The following is a 25,571-nucleotide window of genomic DNA, read 5'->3' as shown; positions in this document are numbered from 1 at the left end:
CGGCTGTTTGGTGATGCAGAAGAATGTGCGCTTCCGCCTCGAGCTGCAGGATTCTTGGACCACTTTCTATTGGCCCACATTATCCCTCAAGATCTTCATCCAACCAATAATATGCACACATAGCAAATAAACTGCACTAATAATGGTGATGGGTTTCTTGTAGTTTGTCGACAAAGCCTACCTCAGTTCGCATGCCACTGTGCAAAAATCTGATTGCCCAGTAGCAAGCTTCATAAATAAGGTCAACTCTTCCTAGGGATGTTTCAAATGTGACAAAAATATACCACATCACAGGCTACATCATATCGGTGGGGTATTTTGAAGAAAGTGGTTAACTCCTGCATTGGGGTATTCGTCATATCAATATTATATAATTCTCTATTCACACATCAGCATGTTGAAGACAAAACAAAGGAGTGTGTTTATAGTTCTTCTGTCCTGCCAGCCGATTCAGGTGACCTAAAGATGCTGGAGTGGAGGAGTGGACGGCGGTGATGTGCAGCGCCGTGGTTACGTCACTGTGCGGGGTTTCCTGTTGAGTGAACCGACGGCGTCATGGCGGAGGCCGGGTGTCGGAGGAAGACACTGGAATGAAATGCCATCGTTCTACTTTCACAGTTCAGCGACGAGTATTATAACTTGTGAAAAAGGAAAGGGGAAGCGGACTACAGTTTTCTGAAGTTTGGGCGTAAACATTATTATACCAGTTCTTACCAGTGGGTAGTTTGTGGCTGCTCTCCCTTGGTGGGAGCTAGCAGCCTAACGTAGCTTGAGCTGGAACACCACGACTGATAAAAGAAGCACACCTGAAGTGAGAGGAAGACTACATAAATAACCACTTCACAAGTTTCTCAGGTAACAGAAGACACGAGTTGCTGAAATTCAAGTTAAAGCTATTGTATCTATGATTTGGTTAGAAAGTAAAGCAACGCTGTATGTTGATTGGCGTAAAAGCCGCGAGAAGTGAGCGGCGAATGAAAACAAGATGGAAGAGGGTGAAGTTAGGTTAGCTCATATGGTTATGTGGGTGAAATTATGAGCACTGCGTAAGAAATCGCTGATCTGTGACCAGTTGTCTTTACATACATTTGCGTATTATCTCCGTCCTGTGTTTAGAAAATGGAAAAACGAAACCAACCAATTACTTGTGTCTAGCGAAGATGAGCTAGCGCAAAGTTTTGGCATTTTGTTAGCCACGGTGCTAGCCGCGTGCTCCACTGCGTTAGCCTGCGTTACTTTCCTTGACAACCATGTAAACGGTAGCTCATCTCAGCCACAAGTGTGCTTTTTTTCATTTATACTAGCTAACATTCTTCACATTGGATGTCTGGCTAGGATCAAAACATTTCAGTCTAGCCGTACAACACTTTATTGCTGGTATTGATGTTTGTCGTATATGTTTTCGCTAACAAAACATAAGGGCTAATGCAACTCAATACCTGCCCCCTCTGTCAACGTGCAGGGTTAATGTCAACTTGTAAACATTTTTTAATCTCAGTGGTGGATTTTTTATGTTTTTTTCCTTTGTGGCAAGCAATGCTCCACAGTCTCATTTAAACCGCTTAGTAAAGATGCTCTGTTTGCATCTCTTATACCTACCCCGCCAATAATAATGCTCGCGTCGCTCTTACCCTATGCTAGTTAGCTCGGAGCTAACAGTTAGCACTGCTAATGCTCTATCTGAACGATGCTTGTGCTGTGATCAAAATATTGAATGATTATTCTTTCCTAGTATAACATTTCGTACAGAGGTAACAGTTGTTTTAATTTAAAATGATAAGTCGACATTGTCCTCTTTTGAGTAAATATTACATCCACACGGGCCCGATAGGCCTTATAGTTGGTGAACAAACAAAACGAAGTTAACTTCTTAAGTTAGCTCATTTTTTATAGCATCAAAACATCAAGAGCTATTATAAAATCTCAACATATTTCTGTAGCAGAGCCATAATAAAATCTCAACATTTCATCTGTCACATCAAACAACAGATTTTTTTTGTGTGTGTTTATAGCGTGGTATTTATATCAAGTGTAATATTATATTAAAATAGCAAATTCTGTGTTTTTCTCAGCTTCGTTGGGCTATTTCATTTTGGTTTGCTTGTACATGTCTCTTATTGTCTCTGTGTAACTATGGTGCTGAAAAAGGTTAATCTTACAGGTTTATGAGATTAGAAGAAGCTAATGTGTATTTAAACTATTAGAGGATAGTAAACAATGAATGCCCACCATACTTTTTATTTACTGTCTCAATGTTTTAACATAAGTTTCCATCTACAATCGTACGGTGGTTTTTAATGAGAACTGTCAATTTTCCAGGTTAATTACATAGACCTGGGGGGGGAGTCTAAACATCAGCATGGCTGGGCGCAGCGAGGATGAAAGTGTCAGCAATAGCAGTGGAGAATCAAGGTAAGCAAATCATATTTCTGGTCAAATCTGTAAAGGGTTAAGGGTGAATTTAGAGTTTTATTAGGGGTAGACCGGTTGTATCCTGACTCATACCAGATTGATATGTGTAGTATTCTGGAATGTCTCACTGAAAGCAGAAGGCAGAACGACTCTGAATCTGAATTGTCAAAGTTTCACAACAGTGGAACAAGCTGAAAAATCAAACACCCACAGTTGCATCCAGTTGAGAGAAAAGCTCAGACCACAAATGCATAAAGTGCAAAGCTAAAATAGGTTGAAGTACATCTGTTGGTGTTGCCATGTTTGTTTTGGTTCCCCCCGTACAAACCTCAATGCTGCTTGGTCATTGGTCTGCCTGCTGCTGGATGAATTTCAAACCTTACAGCGGGGAGTATCTCAAGATGGATTCTTGTGAGATTGTGATCCCGCAGACATCGCAAGAGTCCATCTTGCTGTGAAAGGTCAGACCAGTTGGCTGATATTTGTACTTTAAACTTATTGGCTATAGGCCTTAAATCTCCAACCAGCTGCCTCAAGATACATAAAAAATATGCCCATGCTTCATTTGAACACTTAAGATCGAACAGGTTACTGCATAAATGTGACTAAACTGCTCTCTTACCAATAACAATGTATACCATGGCATAATCTGTCACATCTATCATTTCTTTAATGTGACAATTAACAGGTAAAGGCAATATGGTGTTGTTGACAAACAGTTTCATTGGTTTAAGTCAAAATGTTTTTTACTTGCATGTCTAGTCAATTTTATAATAATCCATGAATTCACATCTTTGTTTTTGTAGTAATTCGGACGATGAATCCGGCTCTGGGTCTGGATCAGGCTCTGGCTCCAGCTCAAGCTCCTCAAGCAGCAGCAGCCAATCAGGGAGCAGCGCCTCAGGAAGTGGCTCGGACTCTGGCAGCCAGTCAGATTCTGATACAGAAAAATCTAAAGAGAAGATTGAACCACCAAATAAGTCTAACATTGATGGAGCTGAGGTATACAAGTGTTTGTACATCTTGTACGTATGTGTGTGTGTGCTTAGAAAAGTACATTTATAGACAGGCACACATAAACAGCAAAGTTCACCTATGAAAAATTAAGTAGTTTAATTTTTGTTGTAGTTCTGGAAATCCAATCCAAGTATCCTGGCAGTGCAGAGGTCTGCTATGCTCAGGAAACAGCAGCAGCAACAGCAGCAACAGCAGAGACAAAGCTCCTCAAACAGTGAATCTGATGAGGTGTGCATCAATTCAGTTTAAAAAATAAACTTATCTCTATTTTGTTTAATTGTTGATTTGAACTAAACTAAATCAAAACTTACAGGATTCATCAAGCAGCGATGATTCAGACTCATCTAGTGGATCTAAAACAAGGAGAAATTCTGGATCCTCTGATTCTGAGTCTGGCTCTGGATCTGGCAGTGGGTCTGGATCAGATTCCTCTGCGGAAGATAACAGTGATGAAACTGCATCAGATTATGAGCCCAGTCACAAAACAAAAAGCAAGAAACCCCCATCGAAGTAAGTTCACAAATGCAAGTGTTTTTCATAATTTTTGTCAACATTTATGTCTATGTGACTCTTAAATTCCTAATTCTTTCTGCCTGAGCCCGATCTCTATCAGTACATTCTATAATTTAAACTTGCCATGAAACACAGTCCGCACTTTTGAGTGTCAATTGTGTTTTGTTTTAGGGCAAATTTTCGCAATGGGAAGAAAAGCAGCACTCACAGAAAGAAACCTCAAAAGTCTTCATCTTCTGAAGATGAAGAGGATAGCTACAAAAAGGCAATGTCAGCTGGATTGCGCCGACAGGCTACTGTCAACATCAGCTACAAGGAGGATGAGGAATTGAAGACGGACTCAGATGATTTGGTTGAAGTTCTAGGTGAGGATGTTCCACAACCGGAAGAAGACGAGTTTGAAACGCTGGAGAAAGTAATGGATTGTAGAATAGGACGGAAAGGAGGTAAGTGGGCATTTGGCTAATTCCTAGAATTTATTGAAAAAATGTTCTTCAACAAATTATGCTTTGTGTCTGTAACAGCCACAGGAAGCTCTACAACAGTATACACTGTAGAAGAAGAGGGAGATCCAAATGCAAATTTCAACCCAAACAAGGAGGCTGGTGACATCCAATATTTGATCAAATGGAAAAACTGGGCTCATATCCACAATACCTGGGAAACGGAAGAGACACTTAAGATGCAAAATGTCAAGGGAATGAAGAAATTAGACAATTTTAAGAAGAAGGAACAAGAGAAAAAGAAATGGTATGCAAATATGGCGCTATAGTTCTAGCAGTATAGCTGATAATGGGCACATAATTTACAGAAATGAATGTGCCCTGTACCTGTGAACTAATGAAGAAAACTACACTCTTTGTCAGATTTAGCTAAATCCAAACTAGTTGTCCTGCTTTTACAGTTGATTTGGCTGTTTTTATGGTGACTTATGTCTCTTTCCTACTTTTTGTGTCAGGCTTAAATCGGCATCACCTGAAGATATTGAGTATTTTAATTGCCAAGAAGAACTGATGGATGATCTGCACTCTCAGTATCAGCTAGTAGAACGCATCATAGGTGAGTTTTTATTTTAAAGTTGTTGTTTTTTTAATTAGTTATTTTTAAAAATTAATTATAACTTGTGTTGTGTAGGACATTCAAACCAGAAATCAGCAGCAGGTTATCCAGACTACCTCTGCAAGTGGCAGGGTTTGCCCTACTCTGAATGTAGCTGGGAAGATGGTGCTCTTATTGCCAAAAAATTTCAGAAATGCATTGATGACTACATGAGCAGAAACCAATCAAAAACCATTCCCTCTCGAGACTGTAAGGTAAGATTCATACCTATACATTTGTTTAGATTTTCAATTTATAATAAATATACAGTAACCACGCGTAACTTTTCATTAAAAAAATCTGAATAATGCATCTTAAGTTGGACAGCTATAGACCAGCATGTTACAAAGATTCTCACCATTGACCCTCCCTAGCATCCTCTCGCTCTCTTCTTTCACTGTAATTTTCTTGTTCCACATTTTAAGTATTGGAGTTTGGCTCTTTCCACAGCATCAAAGTGAGACGGGCACATTGCTTAGCTCTGAAAACAGGATTCTGTATTGAATTTTGTATTGAATACATTTACCCAAGGCATCTCCTATACTCCCTGTTGTTTGCAGTAACTGAGTTCCTTGCGCAATCTTCAAATGTACAATTGCGCAAATATTTTATGTTTAAAAGGTGCTGAAACTGAGGCCCAGATTTGTACCCATGAAGAAACAACCATCCTACATTGGAGGAGCAGATGGACTGGAGCTACGCGACTACCAGCTGGATGGTTTGAACTGGATGGCACACTCTTGGTGCAAGTAAGGGATCCTTTGATGATTTTTTTTAATCATTGGTTATTTATTAACTTGATTTTGATGACTGCTCTGTGTTTATAGAGGCAACAGCTGCATTCTTGCGGATGAAATGGGTCTTGGAAAAACAATCCAGACCATCTGTTTTTTGAACTACTTGTTCCATGAGCACCAGCTCTATGGACCCTTCCTACTTGTGGTTCCACTGTCCACCTTAACTTCCTGGCAGAGGGAAATCCAACTCTGGGCACCTCAGATGAATATTGTTGTCTATCTTGGAGACATTAGCAGTAGAAACATGGTATGATATCTGGCACATTTGCTTTTTTTTAATGTCACTTACAATAATAGTTAATTGTGTAAGGCAAAAATGTTTGCTTGCTGTGTTTTACAGATTCGAACTCATGAGTGGATGCATGTTCACACCAAAAGATTAAAACTCAACATTCTTCTCACAACATACGAGATTCTTCTCAAGGATAAGGTCAGTTATAGGTATTTAAATTGTGTGAACACCATAAACCTGATGTTTACACTCTTTTCATCTTTTGGGGCTTTTTAGTCCTTTCTAGGAAGTGTTCCCTGGGCTTTTATTGGAGTTGATGAGGCCCATCGTCTGAAGAACGACGATTCCCTTCTTTATAAAACCATGATTGACTTCAAGTCCAATCACAGGCTTCTGATCACAGGAACCCCCTTGCAGAACTCCTTGAAAGAACTCTGGTCCCTACTGCATTTCATCATGCCAGAAAAGTAAGTCACATCAACTACTGCTATCAAAAAGGAAGAACTCACAAATGGTTATTGAGCATTTGCATTTAGTATTCACCAGTATAATCATATTTTTGTTTGTATAGATTTCACTCCTGGGAGAGGTTTGAAGAGGAACATGGGAAAGGAAGAGATTCAGGATACACCAGTCTGCACAAGGAGCTGGAGCCATTTTTATTGCGTAGAGTCAAGAAAGATGTGGAGAAGTCTCTGCCCGCTAAAGTAGAGCAGATTCTTCGTGTGGAGATGAGTGCTATTCAAAAGCAGTATTACAAGTGAGCCCTTACTCTTATGTTTTTCGTAATGTAAAATATTTTGTCACTTCTTTACATTTACATCCTTTTCTTTTTTATTATAGGTGGATTTTGACAAGAAACTATAAGGCCCTAAGTAAAGGGATAAAGGGCAGCACATCAGGCTTTCTGAACATTATGATGGAGCTTAAGAAGTGTTGTAATCATTGTTATCTTATCAAACCTCCAGAGGATGAATTCATCAACAGAGCTGAAGCTTTACAGGCATGTTAACCTATTCCTGTAATTTGATGCAAATCAGTGACTACTGTCACAAGTATATACCTAGTTCTTTATAGTTCAAAATTGAATAATTCTTCTTCTTCCTTCATAGCATCTTATTCGTAGTAGTGGGAAATTGGTTCTTCTGGATAAGCTACTGGTGCGACTAAAGGAGAGAGGCCATAGAGTCCTTATATTCTCTCAGATGGTACGGATGCTGGACATCTTGGCTGACTATTTGCGCAGTCGTCAGTTTCTGTTTCAGGTAAATTTAAAACTGTTTACCTTATTTCGGAAGTTGCTGTCGGTGCCGCCATCATGATTCGAGTTGTATTACTTTTGTATGGGGCTGCAGATCACCCTTCCCCAGAGAATTGGTGCAGTTATTTGTTGGTGTATATGAAAACTGAACATTTTTCACAAATGAACTGACTTTATGCCATATTCAAGATGCAAAACATTTCCCAAGTTTTTTTGCCACCACAAAAAATTGCAATTTAGGATCATGTAGAGACAAAAGTGGGCGGGGCAAAATAAGGTTCTCACACACACACACACACACACACACACACAGATCCTTCTCCCTGATAATGATTTATTGATTTATTTTATTGTATGATAATTCAGCGACTAGACGGCTCCATCAAAGGAGAGATGAGGAAACAAGCCTTGGACCACTTCAATGCTGAAGGTTCTGAAGTAAGTTTACAGCTATGATAAAAAAAAATATGGAAACATTTGCCAGAATTCATGTACATAAGGTGCGTAACATTGCAGTAAAGGGAGTTTTGTGTCATTTGCAGGATTTCTGCTTTCTTTTATCGACACGTGCTGGAGGTCTTGGTATTAATCTGGCCTCTGCTGATACTGTTGTCATATTTGACTCTGACTGGAACCCTCAGAATGACCTCCAAGCCCAGGCACGAGCCCACAGGATTGGTCAGAAAAGACAGGTGTGAAATAGTATTTATATTTATGAATTACAAGCTGTTGCTACAAGTTGGTGTATTGCTTACTTTGTACGCCCAGGAGAAAGGCATGATTTAGTCTAGTGAAACAATTAACTTTCATTTACCAAATATTTTCTACTGTATTACTTGACCTGGCTTTTTAACAGGTTAACATCTACAGACTAGTTACAAAGGGCTCTGTAGAGGAGGAGATTATAGAAAGGGCAAAGAAGAAAATGGTGCTAGACCACCTTGTTATTCAAAGAATGGACACTACAGGAAAGACGGTGTTGCACACTGGCTCTGCCCCCTCCAGGTTTGTATCAGCTACTTATGCCTGAAACATTTATGTTGTCCCACTGACACTAGTACAGTGAACTTATGGTGTTCAAATGCTTTGACAGTTCAACCCCTTTTAACAAGGAGGAACTGTCTGCAATCCTAAAATTTGGTGCTGAGGAACTTTTCAAAGAGCCTGAAGGAGAGGAACAGGAACCTCAGGTGTGTATTGGTATTAATTTATAAATCAGTATTGTATATTTAAATATGTAAAGAATGACTGATATGTTATCTTTTAGGAAATGGACATTGATGAAATTCTCAAGAGGGCTGAGACCAGAGAAAATGACCCGGGGCCGTCAACTGTTGGTGAAGAATTGTTGTCACAGTTCAAGGTATAAAATTTTATCAAAGCCACATAAACATTGTTTTATATTATATAGACATAAACAGAGGACTGCATTTCACAATTAAAGGTTGCCAACTTCTCCATGATGGACGATGAGGAGCTAGACATTGACTCTGAGCGGAGCCAGCGCAGTTGGGATGACATTATCCCAGAGGAGCAGAGGAGGAGGATGGAGGAAGAGGAAAGACAGAAGGAGCTGGAGGAGATCTACATGTTGCCACGAATGAGAAACTGTGCCAAACAGGTGAGTAACATGAGAGGAATGCATCTCTAGAGGTTTATGCCAATTTTTCTTTTGATTAAATGTTATGGTGTGTGTTCACAGATAAGCTTTAACGCTAATATGGGTCGGAGCAGGAACAGACGGTATTCTGGGTCAGATAGTGACTCCAACTCAGATCGAAAGAGGCCAAAGAAACGAGGTCGTCCTCGAACCATTCCACGTGAAAATATAAAAGGCTTCACAGATGCTGAGATCAGGAGGTGCTTTTATTGAACTTATTTGTTAATAACTAAATAAGCTTGTTATAAACAATGATTATAACTAAAATGATCTATTTGGCTTCAGATTTGTAAAGAGTTACAAGAAATTTGGTGGACCACTTGAACGGTAAAATAAATTACTTTCAAGTCTTGAATTTTCTGGTACAGGGTCTGCCACCTGTTTGTGGAATTCCCAGTAAGAAAAGATGTTTTCAAGTAATGCATTGGCTATTACCACACATGTAATTGAAGAAATGCAGAATGAACAGAGCATTAACCTCTCCAATCAGGTGGCCTACCCTTCACCTGAAAATTTACCCAGTATACCTTTAACTTAATTATCAGTACCCATTCATTTGTTTTCTCTTATGGATTTTTTTTTGTTTTTTTTTAAAGATTGGATGCTATAGCTCGAGATGCTGAACTTGTGGATAAATCAGAACATGATTTAAAACGCTTGGCTGAGACAGTTCACAACGGCTGTCTACGAACACTACGAGAAAACCCATGTGGACCAGAAAAAAATTCTGGTGAGAGACCCATAAAACATACAAATGAAGACTAGCGTACATTGTTTTATGTTGCTTCAGTCAGAAGGGCTTGTATAAAATACTTGCTGTAAATATTAAAATAAATGCATAATTTTACAATGTAAGCATTACAACTCAATTTGTTTGACAGGTGGCAGAAGAGGAAAAGTGAAAGGCCCTACGTTCAGGATATCTGGTGTCCAGGTTAATGCCAAACTTGTTATATCCCATGAAGAAGAGCTGGCACCGCTCCACAAGGCCATTCCAGCTGATCCAGAGGAGAGGAAGAAGTAAGTCATTTATTTATGTTTAAAATCTGCTTAACAAAACCTAAAACCTACTTATTAAAATGCGCCTTTTATGTTTTGATAGATATATAATTCCATGCCACTCAAAGGCTGCACACTTCGACATTGAGTGGGGTAAAGAAGATGATTCTAGCCTCCTCATTGGTATCTATGAGTATGGATATGGAAGTTGGGAGATGATTAAGATGGACCCTGACTTGAATCTCACCCACAAGGTAACCAATGAAATACATTTTTGAATTGATATCAGTATGTTGTATAAAGTAATGCATAGTTAACTACACTGAATTGTATATAATTATTACTTTTTGCACTCTTTGACAACAACTTTACAACAATGATAATAAGATTAATTTAGGTAGTGGATAATGTTTATTCTTTCTGAACTACTGCTGTTATTGGTACTGTTAAAATAAAAATCTAAAATATGTGCTTACATCCCAATTAATATCCCTTTTTGTTCAGCTCTTACCAGACGACCCTGACAAGAAACCTCAAGCTAAACAATTACAGACCCGAGCAGACTACCTCATAAAGTTACTGAGTAAAGACCTGGCCAAAAAGGAAGCTCAAAAATCACAATCATCTGTAAGTAGCTAAAATATTATGAGTGGTTATCATTTTTTATTGGCTGATTTTTTTCTTCTCTTCTTTTCTTTCTGAAGGCCAATTCGCGCAAAAGAAAACCCAGAAACAAAAAAAACAAAACAGTTAAGCCTGACAAATCAGAAGAAGTAAAGAGTCCATCTTCAGACCCTCCTTCAGACAAGATGTCGGACGATGAGGAGGACATCGAAGAGGAAAAGGCATGTTTTGTTTTTTTTAGACAAATGTTTGTATTGTGTAGTTGTAATTTGAGGATTGTGAGTTTTTAATTTTCCACAGGACGTTGTTCCAGTGAAACCCCAAAGCCGGCGGAGCCGAGCTGAACGAGTGGTAGTGAAAAAGGAGGAGGAGGAGGATGAAGAAGAGGAGGAAGATGAGCAGGACGAAGAGGAAGATAATTCTTCTTCAGGAGAGAAAGAAGTCAAAGACAAGGAAATCAAGAAAGAAATCAAAAAAGAGAAAAGGGATGACAGCTGGGACACAAAAGAAAAGGAGCAGAAGGAGAAGAAGGATACAAAGCCCCCAGAGCCTGCTCACAAACAAGAGGAGCTGGTTGAAAAGGTACAGTAGTTACACACTTTACATACTTTCTAAAAAACAATGTTAAGTAATATTGTTGCTTTTCTGTTGAAATTAGAATGAAATAAAAAATGAGACCAGAGAGCGGGCGAAGAAGCTCTCTGACACGCCGCTCCACATAACAGCGTGTGGTGAACCTGTGCCAGTGTTTGAGGAATCCGAGGAGCTGGACCAGAAGACCTTTAGTGTGGTATGATGCAGATTCAAATAACACACTCATTAGGGGCTTACAATAGGGGCTTAAACAGGTGCCTGTTTCAGTGTAAAGAGAGAATGCGCCCAGTGAAAGCCGCTCTAAAGCAGCTGGACCGACCAGAGAAAGGACTGTCTGAGCGTGAGCAGCTTGAACACACGCGCCAGTGTCTCATCAAAATTGGAGACCATATCACAGAATGTCTGAAGGAGTACTCCAACCCTGACCTCATTAAACAGTGGAGAAAGTAACTACATATGTTTGAGTATAATGTAGTAATACTCAAATAATACTTAAAATATACAATCATTATGTTCTCTTTCTAGGAACCTGTGGATATTCGTTTCTAAATTCACTGAGTTTGATGCAAGGAAACTCCATAAACTTTACAAGCATGCCATCAAGAAAAGACAAGAAAATGCACAGGTTGAAAAAATGCACAGCCTATACAATATAAAGTTATACCTTTTGCATTGCTCCTTCCTGTTAAACATAAGTGTGTCTTATACAGGCAATGGAGCAAAACACTAGAGGTTCAAACACACAGTCAAGTTTCAAGCATGCAGGTACAATAAATCAACCTAAGTATTCTGGTATTTTAGTTATTAGTGGAATAAAAACATAGATTCTTTGTTCCTCAGACATTGAAAGGCTGAAAGACAATTCTCACCACGACGACAGTAGTCGGGACAGCTATAGCTCGGACAGAAATGCTTCTTCTGGACGGTATCATGACAGCAACAAGGAGAGGCAAAGTTCAGAGTCCCATCGAAAGTCATCATCAGGGGAGTCCAGGAAAAGACCTTATTCATCCTTCAGCAATGGCAAAGACCACAGAGACAGAGACCACTACAGACCAGACAGCAGGGACCGGGACAGGCAGGACAGGTAATAATCCTTGCCTGACACTGAAAACTGTTTAAACACAGATGTGTGTTTCATATGGCATGTTTTATTGTGTACAGGTATTACAGTGACAGTAAACACAGGAAGCTGGATGACTACCGTTCAAGAGACCATCGACTGGATATGAAAGATCATTCCCACCTGGACCACCGCTCGTACCGATACCACTCAGAGCGACCGTCAGAGCGGGCTTCAGCCAGCGGGCCACGCTCCCCACGGGACCAGCGCTCACCCTATGACTCCCGCTCGCCACTGGGACACCGCTCACCTTTTGATTATTCATCAGACCACAAAAGCACACCAGAACAGATCTGGAGCAGCCGCAAAACATAACACAAACTTCAAAGGCCTGCTTGTAGCAGCCATAGACTCATCTACACAGTAATGCCTTACAGGGACTGTACTCAGACCAGCAGCTGGAGCAGGTGAAGCACTGTGCATCAGTCACATCTCGGGCTGTTCTTACCGAAGATGGATCATGAGCCGTGGGTGAGACCAGGCAGCAGACACAAATCAAAGCATATTTTTGTATTTAAGAATTTAAGCTGCAGTGCTGTGTGGACTTGGCAGCACACAGCACAAGTTTAGTTATTTTTATAATGTTTTTACTTTTGGAAATGGACAATGATGACCCTGAGTGCTGCCTCATGTTCACACCGTGACACTGGATCCTGTATTTGACTGTTCTGTGTGTTTGTCTGTCCCTGTTCCTCCTTATCATGCCTAATGTGGTGATCTACCTTTTATTTAAGTGTTAAAGCAGTGAGAAGTCCATAGTCCCACCAATCACATCACAGGTCAATAGAAACCTGTCTGGTTGAATCCAGTCTGGGCTCAGGCTCACCACCTGAAGTACCTCATTTTCAAGCATTTCTCATCTGTATCAGGTTTTTCAATTCCCATCATGCGTGAATTATTTAACATATCTTAGCTGTAAAAATAATTTGGGTTTGTTATTTTTCATGTAAGCAACTTGTATCATGTTTTTCTTTACAGTAATAATGTTTGTAAATTTTTGTAAAATAGTAAATCAGTGGTCTTTTTCCTCAGGCTTTTTTGGATTTATTATGACTCAACCTTTCCCCATCAACTCAGGCTTTTTGTCATTTGAGTGAGTATCTGTACAGTAGTTTCATAATGCTTTCAGAATGTAACTTGGTAAAGGGAAAGTTTAACATTCACTTTTGTTGATTAGTTATTAGTATAATTTTGTCTGATTATGTAGAAATAATTTGGTTTAAAGAGATGTTTCACCTAGGAACACCTACTAGATGGACTAAGACTTTATACTTTTCTTTTTTTATTTCTGAGTAGGCAATAATGTTGATGTTCTATGCAGCCAAGTATTTTTGTAGTGAACCACCAACTGAATGAAGTCACTGTTCCGGTTCACTCGGTTGTACATAAAGTTCTTCTATATTTCAAACTGAATTTACACTGAAAGTGCATGAATTTTTATGAATTGTTTTATATAGTTGTTTATGAAGCCATTAAAATGATCACTGTACTCACTCACACCACAGCATTTTTTGTGTTTGATGAATTGGTTATAGTAGAATACCTGTATTAAAGTACACTCTAAAAGATGCTAGTAAGAAGTTAGTAGGTTTACAGTTCTACCAAAGGCAATCTTTTTGTCCAATTTGTCTCTTTTGGTGAAGAGATTGAATATTGATTTTTTTCAGTTTTAAGCTGGATGACACTTCCAATGAAATTATTATATTTTACAAACATTAATGCTCTCTTAGTACAGCCTTTAATAATAGTTCAAATGACCACTTGAGCAACTTTTTTATTTACTTCAGTCTGCACCAGGCAACAGAAGACAAACTTGAAATCTGTCTTGAAAGACGACATTAAATAAATCAACTGGGAAATGGCTTATCTTTACACATGAAAGTAACAGTTACTTTAGGTTAAGAAGACAAAATGTCTTTAAAAAGTATTCCAAGGCAACATATTTAGCATAAAGGGTCCGCTCCAGAGGCATTCGGAAACAAGCTGCTTAGGTGCTCTTTTTCTCTTCGAAGATGAGGTTCGCTGTAGCTTTTTTAGCTGGTGACAAAAATAAAATATATTGCGGATTAGAAGAAAAACAAGGTAACAATTGGCCTTTAAATTTGATTACAAACAATTCACCTTCATCTTTAATCTTCCCAGCAGCGTCTGATGCCTTGTCTTTCAAGTTCTGTACCACATCATCAATTTTGGCCTCATTCTTGAGGAAAAATGGTCGAATGATGCGGTTGTAAATGAGGGCAGCACCATTTGAAGAGCTTGGAGCCATGCACCACACTAAAAAGGCACACTGAGGACAGGACAGAAATATTATATTTCATAATTTATGTTACACGTGTTTTGAGCGTTTTTAACACGCCTGTGAAGCACATAACAAGTGTAAGGCATTATTAATACTACTGCTACTACTATTATTATTATTATTATTATTAATCAAATCAGTGCTACGAACTGCTCTGTCTACACTTCTAAAGATTCCTACTGATCCCCCTATGTTACCAATATCAACACGGATATTCTTTGTCAACAGTTTTCTGCTCCACCTGCATTGTGTTGAAAGGATGTTTGCAATACAGATTAGTTTAACCAGTGAGGGTGACAAATTCATTGAAAAATTAAGTATATACAGCTGTTTGTGAGAAATTTAAACAGAATATCAACTACCTTCCCAATATAGTAGAATGGGAACCAGGAGAGAAAGATATCCGCAAAGAACTCGGCCACGCTGAACACTCCATACACCACCCAGTAAATCAGCCACTGAGTGTCATCCTCCTTGGTGGCACTTTCGATGGCTTTGATGCTGTGGAGACAAAGTGTAGCATTTGAAGAACTGATGTTTCCAGATTGTTCAACAAAACATCACAAACTATACACAAATTTTAATCGGTCAACTTGAAATGCAAAACTAATAATCACAACTGTAATAAAACAAGATTTATAAATAACTATAAATCATATAATTTTAAGTAAATGTATACATTTTGTTTTTACCTAGAATTGCAGTTTTTGATTGATACAAACAAAACAGAATGAAATATGGATCTCACTGGACATTCAACTTTTCATATATTCAGTGTCGGCATATTCAGTTGAATATATTCCCTTGGCAGAGTTTCATAATTGCCTTCAGCTTATGAAAAAATACCCTGACTTACATGACATGTCACAGTGCATTGCAAATAATTGAAATTATTGAGAACAAATAAATTAATAAAATACATTTTTGCTCTAGTAAACCAAAACAAGATTTAAAGAAATTTAAGATGGTAAATCATTTCATTTGCAATGAAACTGACAGGCTGATCTGCAGCTGATAATTTAAAAGTTCTGTTATTGCTAAAGCATTCTCGAGGCAATTGTTTCCAGGAGGTTGGGATGCTCCATGTGTTGAAGATGGCCGACCTAAGCAGCAATGGCTCATTAGAGGATCTGCTGGTGCAGCTCAATGATCTGCCACAAAACTGAAGTCTGGACACGTGCCATCAGAAGGTGTGATACACTTTTGGAGTTTGCAGATTACTCAACCACAACCAAGTGTGGATTGTGTGAATGCTTCATAGATAAGGTAATGACAGCCAGATTTGATCACAAACTTGAAATATTTCATTTTTCTTTGGTCATAAATCTGTACTGTATAATTACTACACTCTATGAAGACTTTCAAAAAATAGCCCTCTACAATCATGTAAGAAATCCCTGTGACACCCCTTGAAGGGAAATCCCACAATTGGCAACTTCAGCATTTACCTTAACCTTCACATGGGCCCCAGGCAGAATCTACAACAACATTTTGCTTGGTCTAGCCATTTCTATTGACATGTGTTTTATTCTTAAATTAGTTTTTTATCAACTATTTGCTTTCCTCAGTAGTTTTGAGCCCCTCCTTGTTCAATAGATACAGCTACAGTTGCAACTTCAGTGACTCAAGTTAATGACTCAGGTTAGCAGTCTGATAATGCCATGGATGATCACTACATTGCAATATCACCAAGACAAAACATGCTTCCCAAAGCACAAATTGCAAGTGACAGATTAATGTAACTATATATTAATGAGGAATTACACTGATAAAGATGTCTAAATTCACTATATGGTCACAAATTTGAATACTTTAATGGCCTCCATTTAAAATCCACAAATTATTATTAGTGTAAATAGGAAATAAATAAGTCAATTATTTCCTTAATTATATTAATACACCTACAGCCATTGAAGTCTATTTGCTCAGGACAAAATTACTCTTCAATAAGCTACAGCGCTGACAATTTTTGGTACCAATGAAAGTTTTATTTAATCATGCCATGAGAGCCTGACAGTGGTCTGCATATTTCAGTGTACAATCTCCACTCTGTTCTGTGACAGTCACACGGCTTAACGCTGATTCACAAGCGAGCAGGATGTTTGTCTGTAATGAAGATCAGAGTAATATAGTGCACAAGGTACAAATAAATAATATGAGTATAAAGATGTAGTGTTAATTTGGTTTGGCATGGACACAAACAATTGTTCATTCTATTTTTTTTATGTTTTAGACCTAGGCTGCACTATGGTAATAACTCTTAAAACATCTTACATGCCTTTCACTAGTAATATTTTAATTATTAAACAGCCAAATGGCACTAACTGACCTCACCATTTTGGCCCATATTAGGACTCCATAAGGAATAAAAGTCAGACTAACCATCTCCTAGATGTTTAAAAAAACAGTAAAAAATCACATACATTATACCCTTTGTTTTATGTTTGTTATGGCAACATGAAGATAAGGTAAAGCCTTCTCTCTTTGACAAACTGAACTAAATATTGTACAACAGGAAGTAGATGTGTGGTTACGGCTATGACTAAACACACCACTTCTAATGTACATGGTTAAGCAACTTTTTTACCCATTCTATAGCCTATCATCCTTTCTCAAACTGATCTGCTTCATCACTGCCTTGTGTATGTGTGTCTGAGTGTCTGAGTGTGTGTGTGTGTGTGTGTGTGTGTGTGTGTGTGTGTGTGTGTGTGTGTGTGTGTGTGTGTGTGTGTGTGTGTGTGTGTGTGTGTGGTGAGGGTTGGGGGGGCTCTAATAATAAGACACTTACGATATGTAGGCTGGATAAAGAAAACCGATGAGGTTACACAGCAGGGAGGCCCCGTAACCAATGACCAAGTAAACTGCGACTATACCAATGACAGCTGGAACAAAAGAAAAAAAAAATATCACGACGTTGTATTCATGTCACTGTTATACGCTGGTAATATGCTATAATGTCAACGTTTGAACAATGAAGGCTAAATAAAAACAAACTTATGGTACAATTATGGTACAATAATGGTATTCAATATAGCGTTACCCGACCACGTCCCTTCCTGTATTATATGTACTTTGTGTTTTCCATCTATGTTCCCGTAAATACTCACCCAATGCGATGTACGTTCTGCTCACCCCAGTTCTTGCCTCTATTTTGGCCAATACATCTGTCATGAGGTTCTTTTCGTGTAGAAAGTTTTCAAATCTCTCTTTGAGTCCCAGCGCCATGGCTACACTTCCTTCAGGGCGATGCTGCTGCTGAATTACGAAGTTAGCTGAATCCAAAACTGCGACACCCTTGCAGCTACGCACAGTTGTTATCACTGGCGTCAAGCGTCGAGTGGCAGCTGTTTCTTTAAACATGCCCTTCAAAATAAAATACAAGTTGCATAATTTAATATGCGGACCATATGGTATCGTAACTCTGTACATTTAATTACCTCTGCAGTAGTTCCAAATATATGTCTTGCAATTTTACAAAAATATGCAGATTAAATATTATACCAAAACAGGCTCATAAAGACTATTAAACATACTGTTTAGTTGGTTGTGAATTTACTTTGAAGGTCTAAGGGAAAATATACTTAAATTTGTAACACAGTTACATTTTGATGATACCCTTTGTAACATCTCTCTCTAAAGTAGCCCATTTTTCAAGTTGTGTTATACGCTATATTTTATAGGCTATTTATAGCAATATGTAGCTAATGTAGCTAAATTCGACAGAAAATCCACATTTGCACATCTGCTTACTGCCACCACACCCTTGCCTTCACTGATGACTTGGCAGAAACTGTGGCAGCATGGCACATCAGGGGTGGGGTGGGGAGGGGGTAGGTGGGTTGGTAGGGGGGATTGAATAGGTAAGTAAAATAGCACAATTGAGGGGTTTAAGGTTAAATAGACATAGACAGATGGACTACAGGCATTATATGGTAGGTTTTGCCTCTAAATGTCAGAATGTAGATGCTTGGTCCCAGTATCTCTGTAATGACTGGGTCTGTACTCTGTCTACAGTGCTGTTAGCCACAAGATTAATACAGTGACTTTGTGGACCAAATATCTAACTACTAAGATGATTAAACATGTATTTAAAAAATAAAAATAAAAAACACACATTTAAAAACAGTAAATTGCAAGTATAACACAACTTATAAAGATGAAAATCTCATTTGGTTATGCATATAAAAAATTAATATACTATTTGGTACATATCCATGAAGCATAAAAAAAAAAAATGACTGTAAGCAGGGGTGTTGGACTTGGGGGGGGGTCCAATGCAGGGAGGGGCCTGTCTCAAAGCCTGTAATATGAATTTTTCATTAGACAACATGTACTGCAGTACAAGTGTGCTACACCCCTGACTATAACATATTTTGTAGTTGTGTACAACTGCTGCTTGTAGGTTTGTAGATGTTATTGCTTCACCTATGACCCCCAATTTAGCAGGTGATGCCATCAAGTCAAGTTAAAGGGTCAGATCTGTGGAGAGGCGAACCTGTTCACAATAAGAATGCATGATTTTTCAATGTAATTTTGACCGATAAAATAAATGTTATATTTATGTTTAATGCCATATTGCATTTGCGAAACATTTCAGGCACAGCAACAAGCAGCAGAAAGGTTTACATTAATGCAGAGGACACAAACATGCTCTCTGTTGTTGTGCAGAAATAGAAGGCTATAATAAATAAATGCAGAAATGCATAAAAAGGAAAAATTCAAAGAATTAAAAAGTTAAAAAGGTTAAATCTGTTTTAATAACAAGTGATGCAAAGAACTCAAGTCTCATACAAACTTGCTAGAGCCTCTACTTTATTGCCATGATTTCTGCGCAGATTGACTCAACATTTGACCAATAGAAACTGCGAAGTGAACGTACAGACCGCCTTATTTCTTTTCATTGGTGCACTTCATTTCCGCCTAAAGCTCTAAACTAAAAACAAGAAACTTATCGCTCGGAGGAGACAACTCAGTTGATATTAGCTTTTGAGGCTATTGTAAAGCTGAGTTTTGGTGGACTCAAAGAAAAAAATGTGACGAAATATGTTGTGAAAATAGCTGTATTTTTGGCCTCTTGGTCTGGCTTCATGTCGGGATGTTTTCGCCGAACATGGAAACAAAAAGAGTCGAGATCCCTACCGCGCTATTGGACGACCTCTGCAGGTAAGGGTTTATTTGGCATACTTGTTTTTGATTATATCACAGATTATGGATATGTTACAGTCCTAAACGAACAAACACTTCTTTGTATTCAATTTACAGTCACAATATTGACTTAATCTTACGTGATTGTGATGATGCGACAGCTCTCTATAGCCCACTGCCTGTCTGACTCGTATCCTATCATCTGATATTAATTAATTAAACTGTGTGTTTCAGTTCAGTCTTTACATCTATAATCAAATGCAATCCTCAGTGTACTGCGGAACATTCTGAGATAAATTACTGACTTTCACTTATAATTACTTTCAGCCACTAATGTCCTCACCAACTGCATCAGAAGGGATGGTGATTTATGATAATACTTATGCTTTGTCCTTAATTGTGTTACCTTCTTCTCTTTTGCAGTCGCTTTATTCTTCACATTCCAAGCGAGGAGAGGGACAATGCCATCCGCGTTTGCTTCCAGATCGAGCTGGCTCACTGGTTTTATTTGGACTTCTGCATGCAAAATACACCGGGTGCCCCTCACTGTGGAATAAGAGATTTTGCAAAAGCTGATATCCTACAGTATTGAAATAATTATTTTAAAATTTCGTATTATTACGACATATGACAGTATTTTTTTAAATCTGTAAAATCCAGTAAATTACTGACCTTAACAGCACAATACTTTTCCAACACTGTCCTTTTCTGCTTCCTAATGGAGAGGATGTGCAGAAGGTTCTGGAACAGTGGAAAGAATACAAGATGGGTGTACCAACATATGGAGCCATTATTCTAGATGAATCACTTGAATATGTAAGTCAGTTTTTTACATGCAGAAACATGTTTGACTCTATTATAGCTTGTGGGTAGTTATTCAAACATTAGTTGTTGACTTTATTTATAATTAAGTTGCTGGAGAGCCAAATTGTGTTTCTTTGGTAGGTGCTGCTTGTTCAGGGTTATTTGGCGAAGTCAGGTTGGGGTTTCCCAAAGGGTAAAGTAAATGAAGAAGAAGCTCCTCACGACTGTGCAGTTCGTGAAGTGAGATTTCCTTGAGTAGTTTACACATTGAGACTGATGTGTGTGTGTGTGTATTTGTAAATAACGTTATGTGCATTTTAGGTGATGGAAGAGACGGGTTTTGATATAAAGAATCGCATCTGTAAAGACATGTACATAGAACAGAAAATCACTGACCAGTTAGTGCGCCTTTACATTATACCAGGTGTATCCAAGGACACCAAGTTTAACCCCAAAACAAGAAAAGAGATCCGGGTATGTGCACGTTTTTATCTGCCTTTATGGACAATATAGTTCTTTCTATATTTGACATTATTTATGTGTGTTTTAGAACATTGAGTGGTTTCCTATTGAGAAGCTCCCGTGCCACAGAAACGACATGACCCCTAAATCCAAACTTGGACTTGCGCCAAATAGATTTTTTATGGCCATTCCTTTCATTAGGTACTTATTTGCTTTTTTATACAAAATATAAAATTAAATAACATTTTGTAACATTTTTGTTCACTCTGATTCTTGTAGGCCACTGCGAGAGCAAATCAGTAAACTCAAAGGCGAGTCACCAGACAGCGATGAGGACAGTACTCCAAGCAAATTCTCAGACAATAATCGGTAAAACTATGTAACATATACTATTATAATATACTGTACAATGCTGGATTTCCTCTGCACATTTATAAAAGCTTGATTGTACTTTAGGTCCAAGTCTCGTCGCATGACAGGCACAGAAGTTCATTCAGCAGACACCAATGCCAAACACAAACAGCAGAAAATGACAGGCCAATATGATCTGTATCAGGTTAGTAAATTGACATAATTCCATTAAAGCAATCTATTTATGTACAACTGTATGTATTATTACTGTTATCTTTGTAGAGCCAAACTATAAAAAGCAATGGGAAGAAAAACCAAGAGTCGCCCTATGTGAAGAAAGGTAGTGAAAATGGATTTAGCAGTCTGCAGGTAAAACCTTTCTACTGAGACATAGAGGGCCCAATCTTACCCCTGTTCTTAGCAGTAGCGCAAGTGTGGGTAGTGGAGCACAAAAGGTGTTCTGTGCCTGAATATCAGGTGGAGTGGAGCAGACAGAGGGCGTGGCATGGCGGATTCAGTGAATTGCCAGGATCGTAAAAATAAATATCAAACAAGTCCACTGAAAACAACATGTAACATGCTCAAGACTGGTTTTGTTTGAAAATATGTTAGGAGGATAAATGCTTAACATTCATAACATGTTCGTGTGCTGTGCGGGATGTTCGTGCCCTCTCGCACCAGAGCACAGCCCCTCGCCCACGTCCTGTATCGACTTAGCACTGTTCTATAGTTCGATTTGATCTGGAACTGTACAAAAGCTGCTCATTCACATTAGGCCATTTACAACGATCTTCTAAAGTGTGTTTTCTTACCCTGTCTGCAGTCCTATTGCTGCAATGTTTGATTTCCTTGCATTCTCGCAGTTGGACTCTGACAGAGGTCAGTGCGCACATTCATTGAGCTCAGGGCTGTAACAGTGGATGAGATGCATGTCTCGTATGTGCTGCCATCTTGGTATCATGAGTTAATAAAATGGCTCAAGAGACGAAAAATGTGTGTGAGCACTGCTCTGTACAAACCTATGCATCCTGTTCTGTGCGCTCGTGGTACATATCAGTCACTTGTGCGGAGCAAATGCAGGTCCTGCATCCTCTCCGTGTGTTAGTAGTTTAATCCACATCGAAGTGCAAAGCGGTAATATCAGAAACATTTATATGACAAATGTACTCTATAATCCGAGCGACATCCACCTGTGTGGGACCAAATGCAGTGGTGATCTGTGTGATAAGAATGTGAGTCGTCAGCAATAGCAACAGTGAACACTCATATCTCAGGACAGAAATGCAGAGTAAACTGCTGGGACAGGTGGGAGCAGGTGCGATCATGGGGAGAGCTGTGGTCAGCGGGTCTGCTGTGGGATGGGGAGCACATGAGACAGACACCGATTTGCTGTACCATGGAAAGCAAACAAAATGAGCAATGCAGCAAAAACTAAAAAGTTTGACGTGTGTGCACGAGCACAGGCTTACAGGAGTGCGTGTGTGTGAGAAGAGTGCTCAGCCAGTTCGGTCAGGTGCATCCAAAATTCTATATTTTGCTGGTGCCTCTACTGGTGCGCACTTGCATCATAGGGTTTTATTGTACCCATATATAATTTTTCCCCCCACTCCACTTTGCTGTCTGTAGTGAGACAAAGATTACAGACATTACACATACTAGCAGTGCTTTAAATGCTACAGCCGTCACAGATTGGTTCAGATGCCATCACCATATATGTACTTGTACCATCCCGCTCCAACCTCCAGGAGGGAAGCACAGGCCAACCTGAACCCGCCCCCTCTTTAACTCTAGCACTAGTGCCAAGATTGGGGGCAAGATTGGGCTCTAAATGTAACATTAAAAATGTGTCTTACAGACATAGACTGTATATGTAAATGGACATAGCTAATGCTCTAGCCGCCATTTTCCAAATAGGAAGCGAGCATGGGTGTGCTTCCAGCTCCATCAACTCTGGATCCAATTCAAATTACATTGCTCCTCTCTCTATAACTGCTGCAGTGAGCCTCATAATTTTGGACTTAAAATGCTCATATTAATCTGCCCTACATGATCCAGGTCTTTTCATGTCACTATTGTATCTGTAAATCAAGATATGAACATTAATAACAGAAAAATCAGGTGCCTTCTTTCCTCGAGGTTGCATTAGCATTAGCAACAGGTCTGATTGACGGCATTACTTAATGCCTCCTCCCTGCTAAACCAGCAGTGCAGGTGGGAGGGGTGTTCCCTTTAACACCCTTGCTCGTGATTGGCTCTTTGATTGCTGCTATACCCGCAATCAGAATTCCAAATGTGTAACTTGGCTCTAAGTTCGATCCTGTAACTGCTAGACTTTGTGACCTTCATTTGACTGGAGCTGAACTCTGTGAGTGACATCACACTCACTTAGTCCACTTTTTTATACAGTCTATGGTTACAGAGCATAATCACTGCATAACCTTTCAGAAAGAAGACAAACGACTTCAGCCCAGAAGATTGCAAGACAGTTTTGAGAAAGGTACAACACACATGCATGAAAACGGCTCACCAAAAATTAAGGAACAATGCATGTTCTGGTCCCAAAAAAATTTAACTGCCTGTACTATATGAAACTGAGTGAATTTGTAACTACCTGGATAGACTAACCCAGACATGAGTGTCTTTGAATGAGTGGTACTATGCTGTCAACTCCAGTTTATATGAATTAATTATATGAATGCACCAGACCACCAATGAAACCATGAAGAATGGAAGAGCTGTGTGCATACAAAATGAATCATCATAATCCCAAAATATACAAGGAATTTAAAAATATGAGGAAAAAGGTGGCCATGTTCATGTGGAGTTGGCACAATTACTGTCAGTTTCTGTTGAATATTAGTATATGGATAATTTAGACTAAAACACAAATGAGCTTAAGACATAAATAACATGGACTGAAAGAATGACACTTAAGCATGCCAAAGGCACACAACCTAATTTAAATGCAAAATGATATCCTAATGTTTAAATCTTAATAGATTTTAATTGCAAATACAAACTATCCAGAACCGGCAAAAGAAAAATGTGTTGGATAAACAATGTTTTTTTTTTTTTTTTTTACAGATGTGGCTCAGTTCAACTCCAATGGTCACCAATCCTCTTCCTGTTCAGAGCAGCTTCTGTCATCAAATGCTTTCCTCAACTTCAAATTTGACAAAGAGGCAATCATGAAGTGTTTTGATAATTGATCACAAAAACTGAACTCTCTTTTGTACACTGCAAAGTACAAAGACTTTGTGTCGACTTTTACCATCTTTTTAAGACTGTTCCTGAATTTACCATGTTTAAAGTTTTAAATGAACAATCATTGTTTAAGAGTTTTCTGTAAAACAGACCTCCAGAATTTTAAACCTGGTCTCAATCCTCGATGGGTGTTTTGTGTTTTTATCTTTCATGTTTGGCGCTGAATTCCTCACTTACTTGGATAATGAGATCAAATCAAGAGTACATTAGATTTTACTTTATTATTTGACTCAAATTTATGTTTTTTTTATGGGGGTAGATGAACATGAACATTATGATAGATGAACATGTGATTTAAGCAGTTTTATTCTAAATGAATGTTTCTAATGTTTAAAGTGCTGCTCAGACATATCAGCCATGTGCTTGTACAGTTTTAAATTCAGATGTGTGCTTATTATTCATGCTCCCAAAATGGTGCAGGTTGATTCTTTCTTCACCAAATGTTGTTTGCCTTTACTAAATGATGAATTAATTCATTATTGCCATCTAATAATATAAGCTTCAAATCGGCCTACAGCTAGATTCTTTTTTCATCTTTTTTCTGATTATGTTATACCAGAAAAGCTGCACTGTGTATAAACTAAGATTGCTTTTGTTAATGTTTAATAAATTAATGTTTTTTTCTATATGTTCTCTTGTCTTCTTTTAGTTTTACTATAGTAGTTGCCTTAAAATTGATGGGTTTTAGCCCACCACAGATCTACATAAGAAAAAAGCTGTTTATGTTAATATTTGTTATTACTTTTTCTGACTTTTTATGCCACACATACCATGAAGACGACAAAATAAAATTTCACTCTGGACCATGATGATAATTCTGTGTTGGTGGTTATTCTTTCTAATGTCTCGTGTTAATAAAAATATTCGCTTTGTGATGTGTGAAAAATACTTCCATGGTCTTTATGCATATCAG

The 25,571-nt window shown here is 38.5% G+C and overlaps 3 protein-coding genes across 3 annotated transcripts; 2 read left to right on the top strand and 1 right to left on the bottom strand.

Annotated features, from left to right (window-relative positions):
- Positions 1-525: 525 nt before the first annotated feature.
- Positions 526-13,829, top strand: chd1 (chromodomain helicase DNA binding protein 1). Its single transcript, XM_020926178.2, has 36 exons — positions 526-855; positions 2,320-2,412; positions 3,219-3,414; positions 3,541-3,657; positions 3,743-3,939; positions 4,114-4,388; positions 4,467-4,692; positions 4,901-5,001; positions 5,077-5,255; positions 5,662-5,789; positions 5,868-6,084; positions 6,178-6,267; positions 6,346-6,536; positions 6,641-6,829; positions 6,913-7,072; positions 7,182-7,334; positions 7,697-7,768; positions 7,873-8,022; positions 8,187-8,335; positions 8,424-8,520; positions 8,598-8,693; positions 8,775-8,951; positions 9,033-9,190; positions 9,276-9,317; positions 9,587-9,720; positions 9,872-10,010; positions 10,093-10,243; positions 10,494-10,616; positions 10,694-10,834; positions 10,914-11,195; positions 11,272-11,403; positions 11,475-11,653; positions 11,733-11,832; positions 11,918-11,972; positions 12,048-12,294; positions 12,372-13,829. Exons 2-36 carry the CDS (start codon positions 2,360-2,362, stop codon positions 12,643-12,645), a joined length of 5,370 nt encoding a protein of 1,789 aa, XP_020781837.2. The 5' UTR covers positions 526-855; positions 2,320-2,359; the 3' UTR covers positions 12,646-13,829.
- Positions 13,830-14,086: 257 nt separating this feature from the next.
- On the bottom strand, positions 14,087-17,953 carry reep5 (receptor accessory protein 5). Its single transcript, XM_020926465.2, has 5 exons — positions 17,740-17,953; positions 17,421-17,514; positions 14,995-15,133; positions 14,452-14,620; positions 14,087-14,367 (listed from the first exon to the last, which is right to left on the bottom strand). Exons 1-5 carry the CDS (start codon positions 17,855-17,857, stop codon positions 14,318-14,320), a joined length of 570 nt encoding a protein of 189 aa, XP_020782124.1. The 5' UTR covers positions 17,858-17,953; the 3' UTR covers positions 14,087-14,317.
- A 1,593-nt stretch (positions 17,954-19,546) lies between these two features.
- dcp2 (decapping mRNA 2) lies at positions 19,547-25,284 on the top strand. The gene is made up of 11 exons (XM_020926421.2): positions 19,547-19,795; positions 20,201-20,352; positions 20,466-20,593; positions 20,723-20,821; positions 20,903-21,055; positions 21,132-21,244; positions 21,323-21,412; positions 21,500-21,599; positions 21,677-21,763; positions 23,840-23,891; positions 24,479-25,284. Exons 1-11 carry the CDS (start codon positions 19,728-19,730, stop codon positions 24,601-24,603), a joined length of 1,167 nt encoding a protein of 388 aa, XP_020782080.1. The 5' UTR covers positions 19,547-19,727; the 3' UTR covers positions 24,604-25,284.
- The last annotated feature ends 287 nt before the right edge of the window (positions 25,285-25,571 follow it).

The sequence above is a fragment of the Boleophthalmus pectinirostris genome, unplaced genomic scaffold (genome assembly GCF_026225935.1).
Source record: "Boleophthalmus pectinirostris isolate CB_2022bp ecotype Guang Dong unplaced genomic scaffold, ASM2622593v1 HiC_scaffold_18, whole genome shotgun sequence".
Classification (NCBI taxonomy): Eukaryota; Metazoa; Chordata; class Actinopteri; order Gobiiformes; family Gobiidae; genus Boleophthalmus; species Boleophthalmus pectinirostris.
The sequence above is the reverse complement of the archived record's forward strand: the minus strand, read 5'-3'. Positions and strand labels throughout refer to the sequence as shown.

Coding starts and splice junctions, on each gene's coding strand:
- chd1 (XM_020926178.2), top strand. CDS start 2,360: ATGGCTGGGCGCAGCGAGGATGAAAGTGTCAGCAATAGCAGTGGAGAA. Junction 7,335..7,696: donor GTCGTCAGTTTCTGTTTCAG/GTAAATTTAAAA, acceptor ATGATAATTCAG/CGACTAGACGGCTCCATCAA. Junction 7,769..7,872: donor TCAATGCTGAAGGTTCTGAA/GTAAGTTTACAG, acceptor TGTCATTTGCAG/GATTTCTGCTTTCTTTTATC.
- dcp2 (XM_020926421.2), top strand. CDS start 19,728: ATGTTTTCGCCGAACATGGAAACAAAAAGAGTCGAGATCCCTACCGCG. Junction 19,796..20,200: donor CTATTGGACGACCTCTGCAG/GTAAGGGTTTAT, acceptor TCTCTTTTGCAG/TCGCTTTATTCTTCACATTC. Junction 21,413..21,499: donor AAATTCTCAGACAATAATCG/GTAAAACTATGT, acceptor ATTGTACTTTAG/GTCCAAGTCTCGTCGCATGA.
- reep5 (XM_020926465.2), bottom strand. CDS start 17,857: ATGGCGCTGGGACTCAAAGAGAGATTTGAAAACTTTCTACACGAAAAG. Junction 15,134..17,420: donor CTTTATCCAGCCTACATATC/GTAAGTGTCTTA, acceptor TTGTCTCCACAG/CATCAAAGCCATCGAAAGTG. Junction 14,621..14,994: donor CATTCTACTATATTGGGAAG/GTAGTTGATATT, acceptor TCCTGTCCTCAG/TGTGCCTTTTTAGTGTGGTG.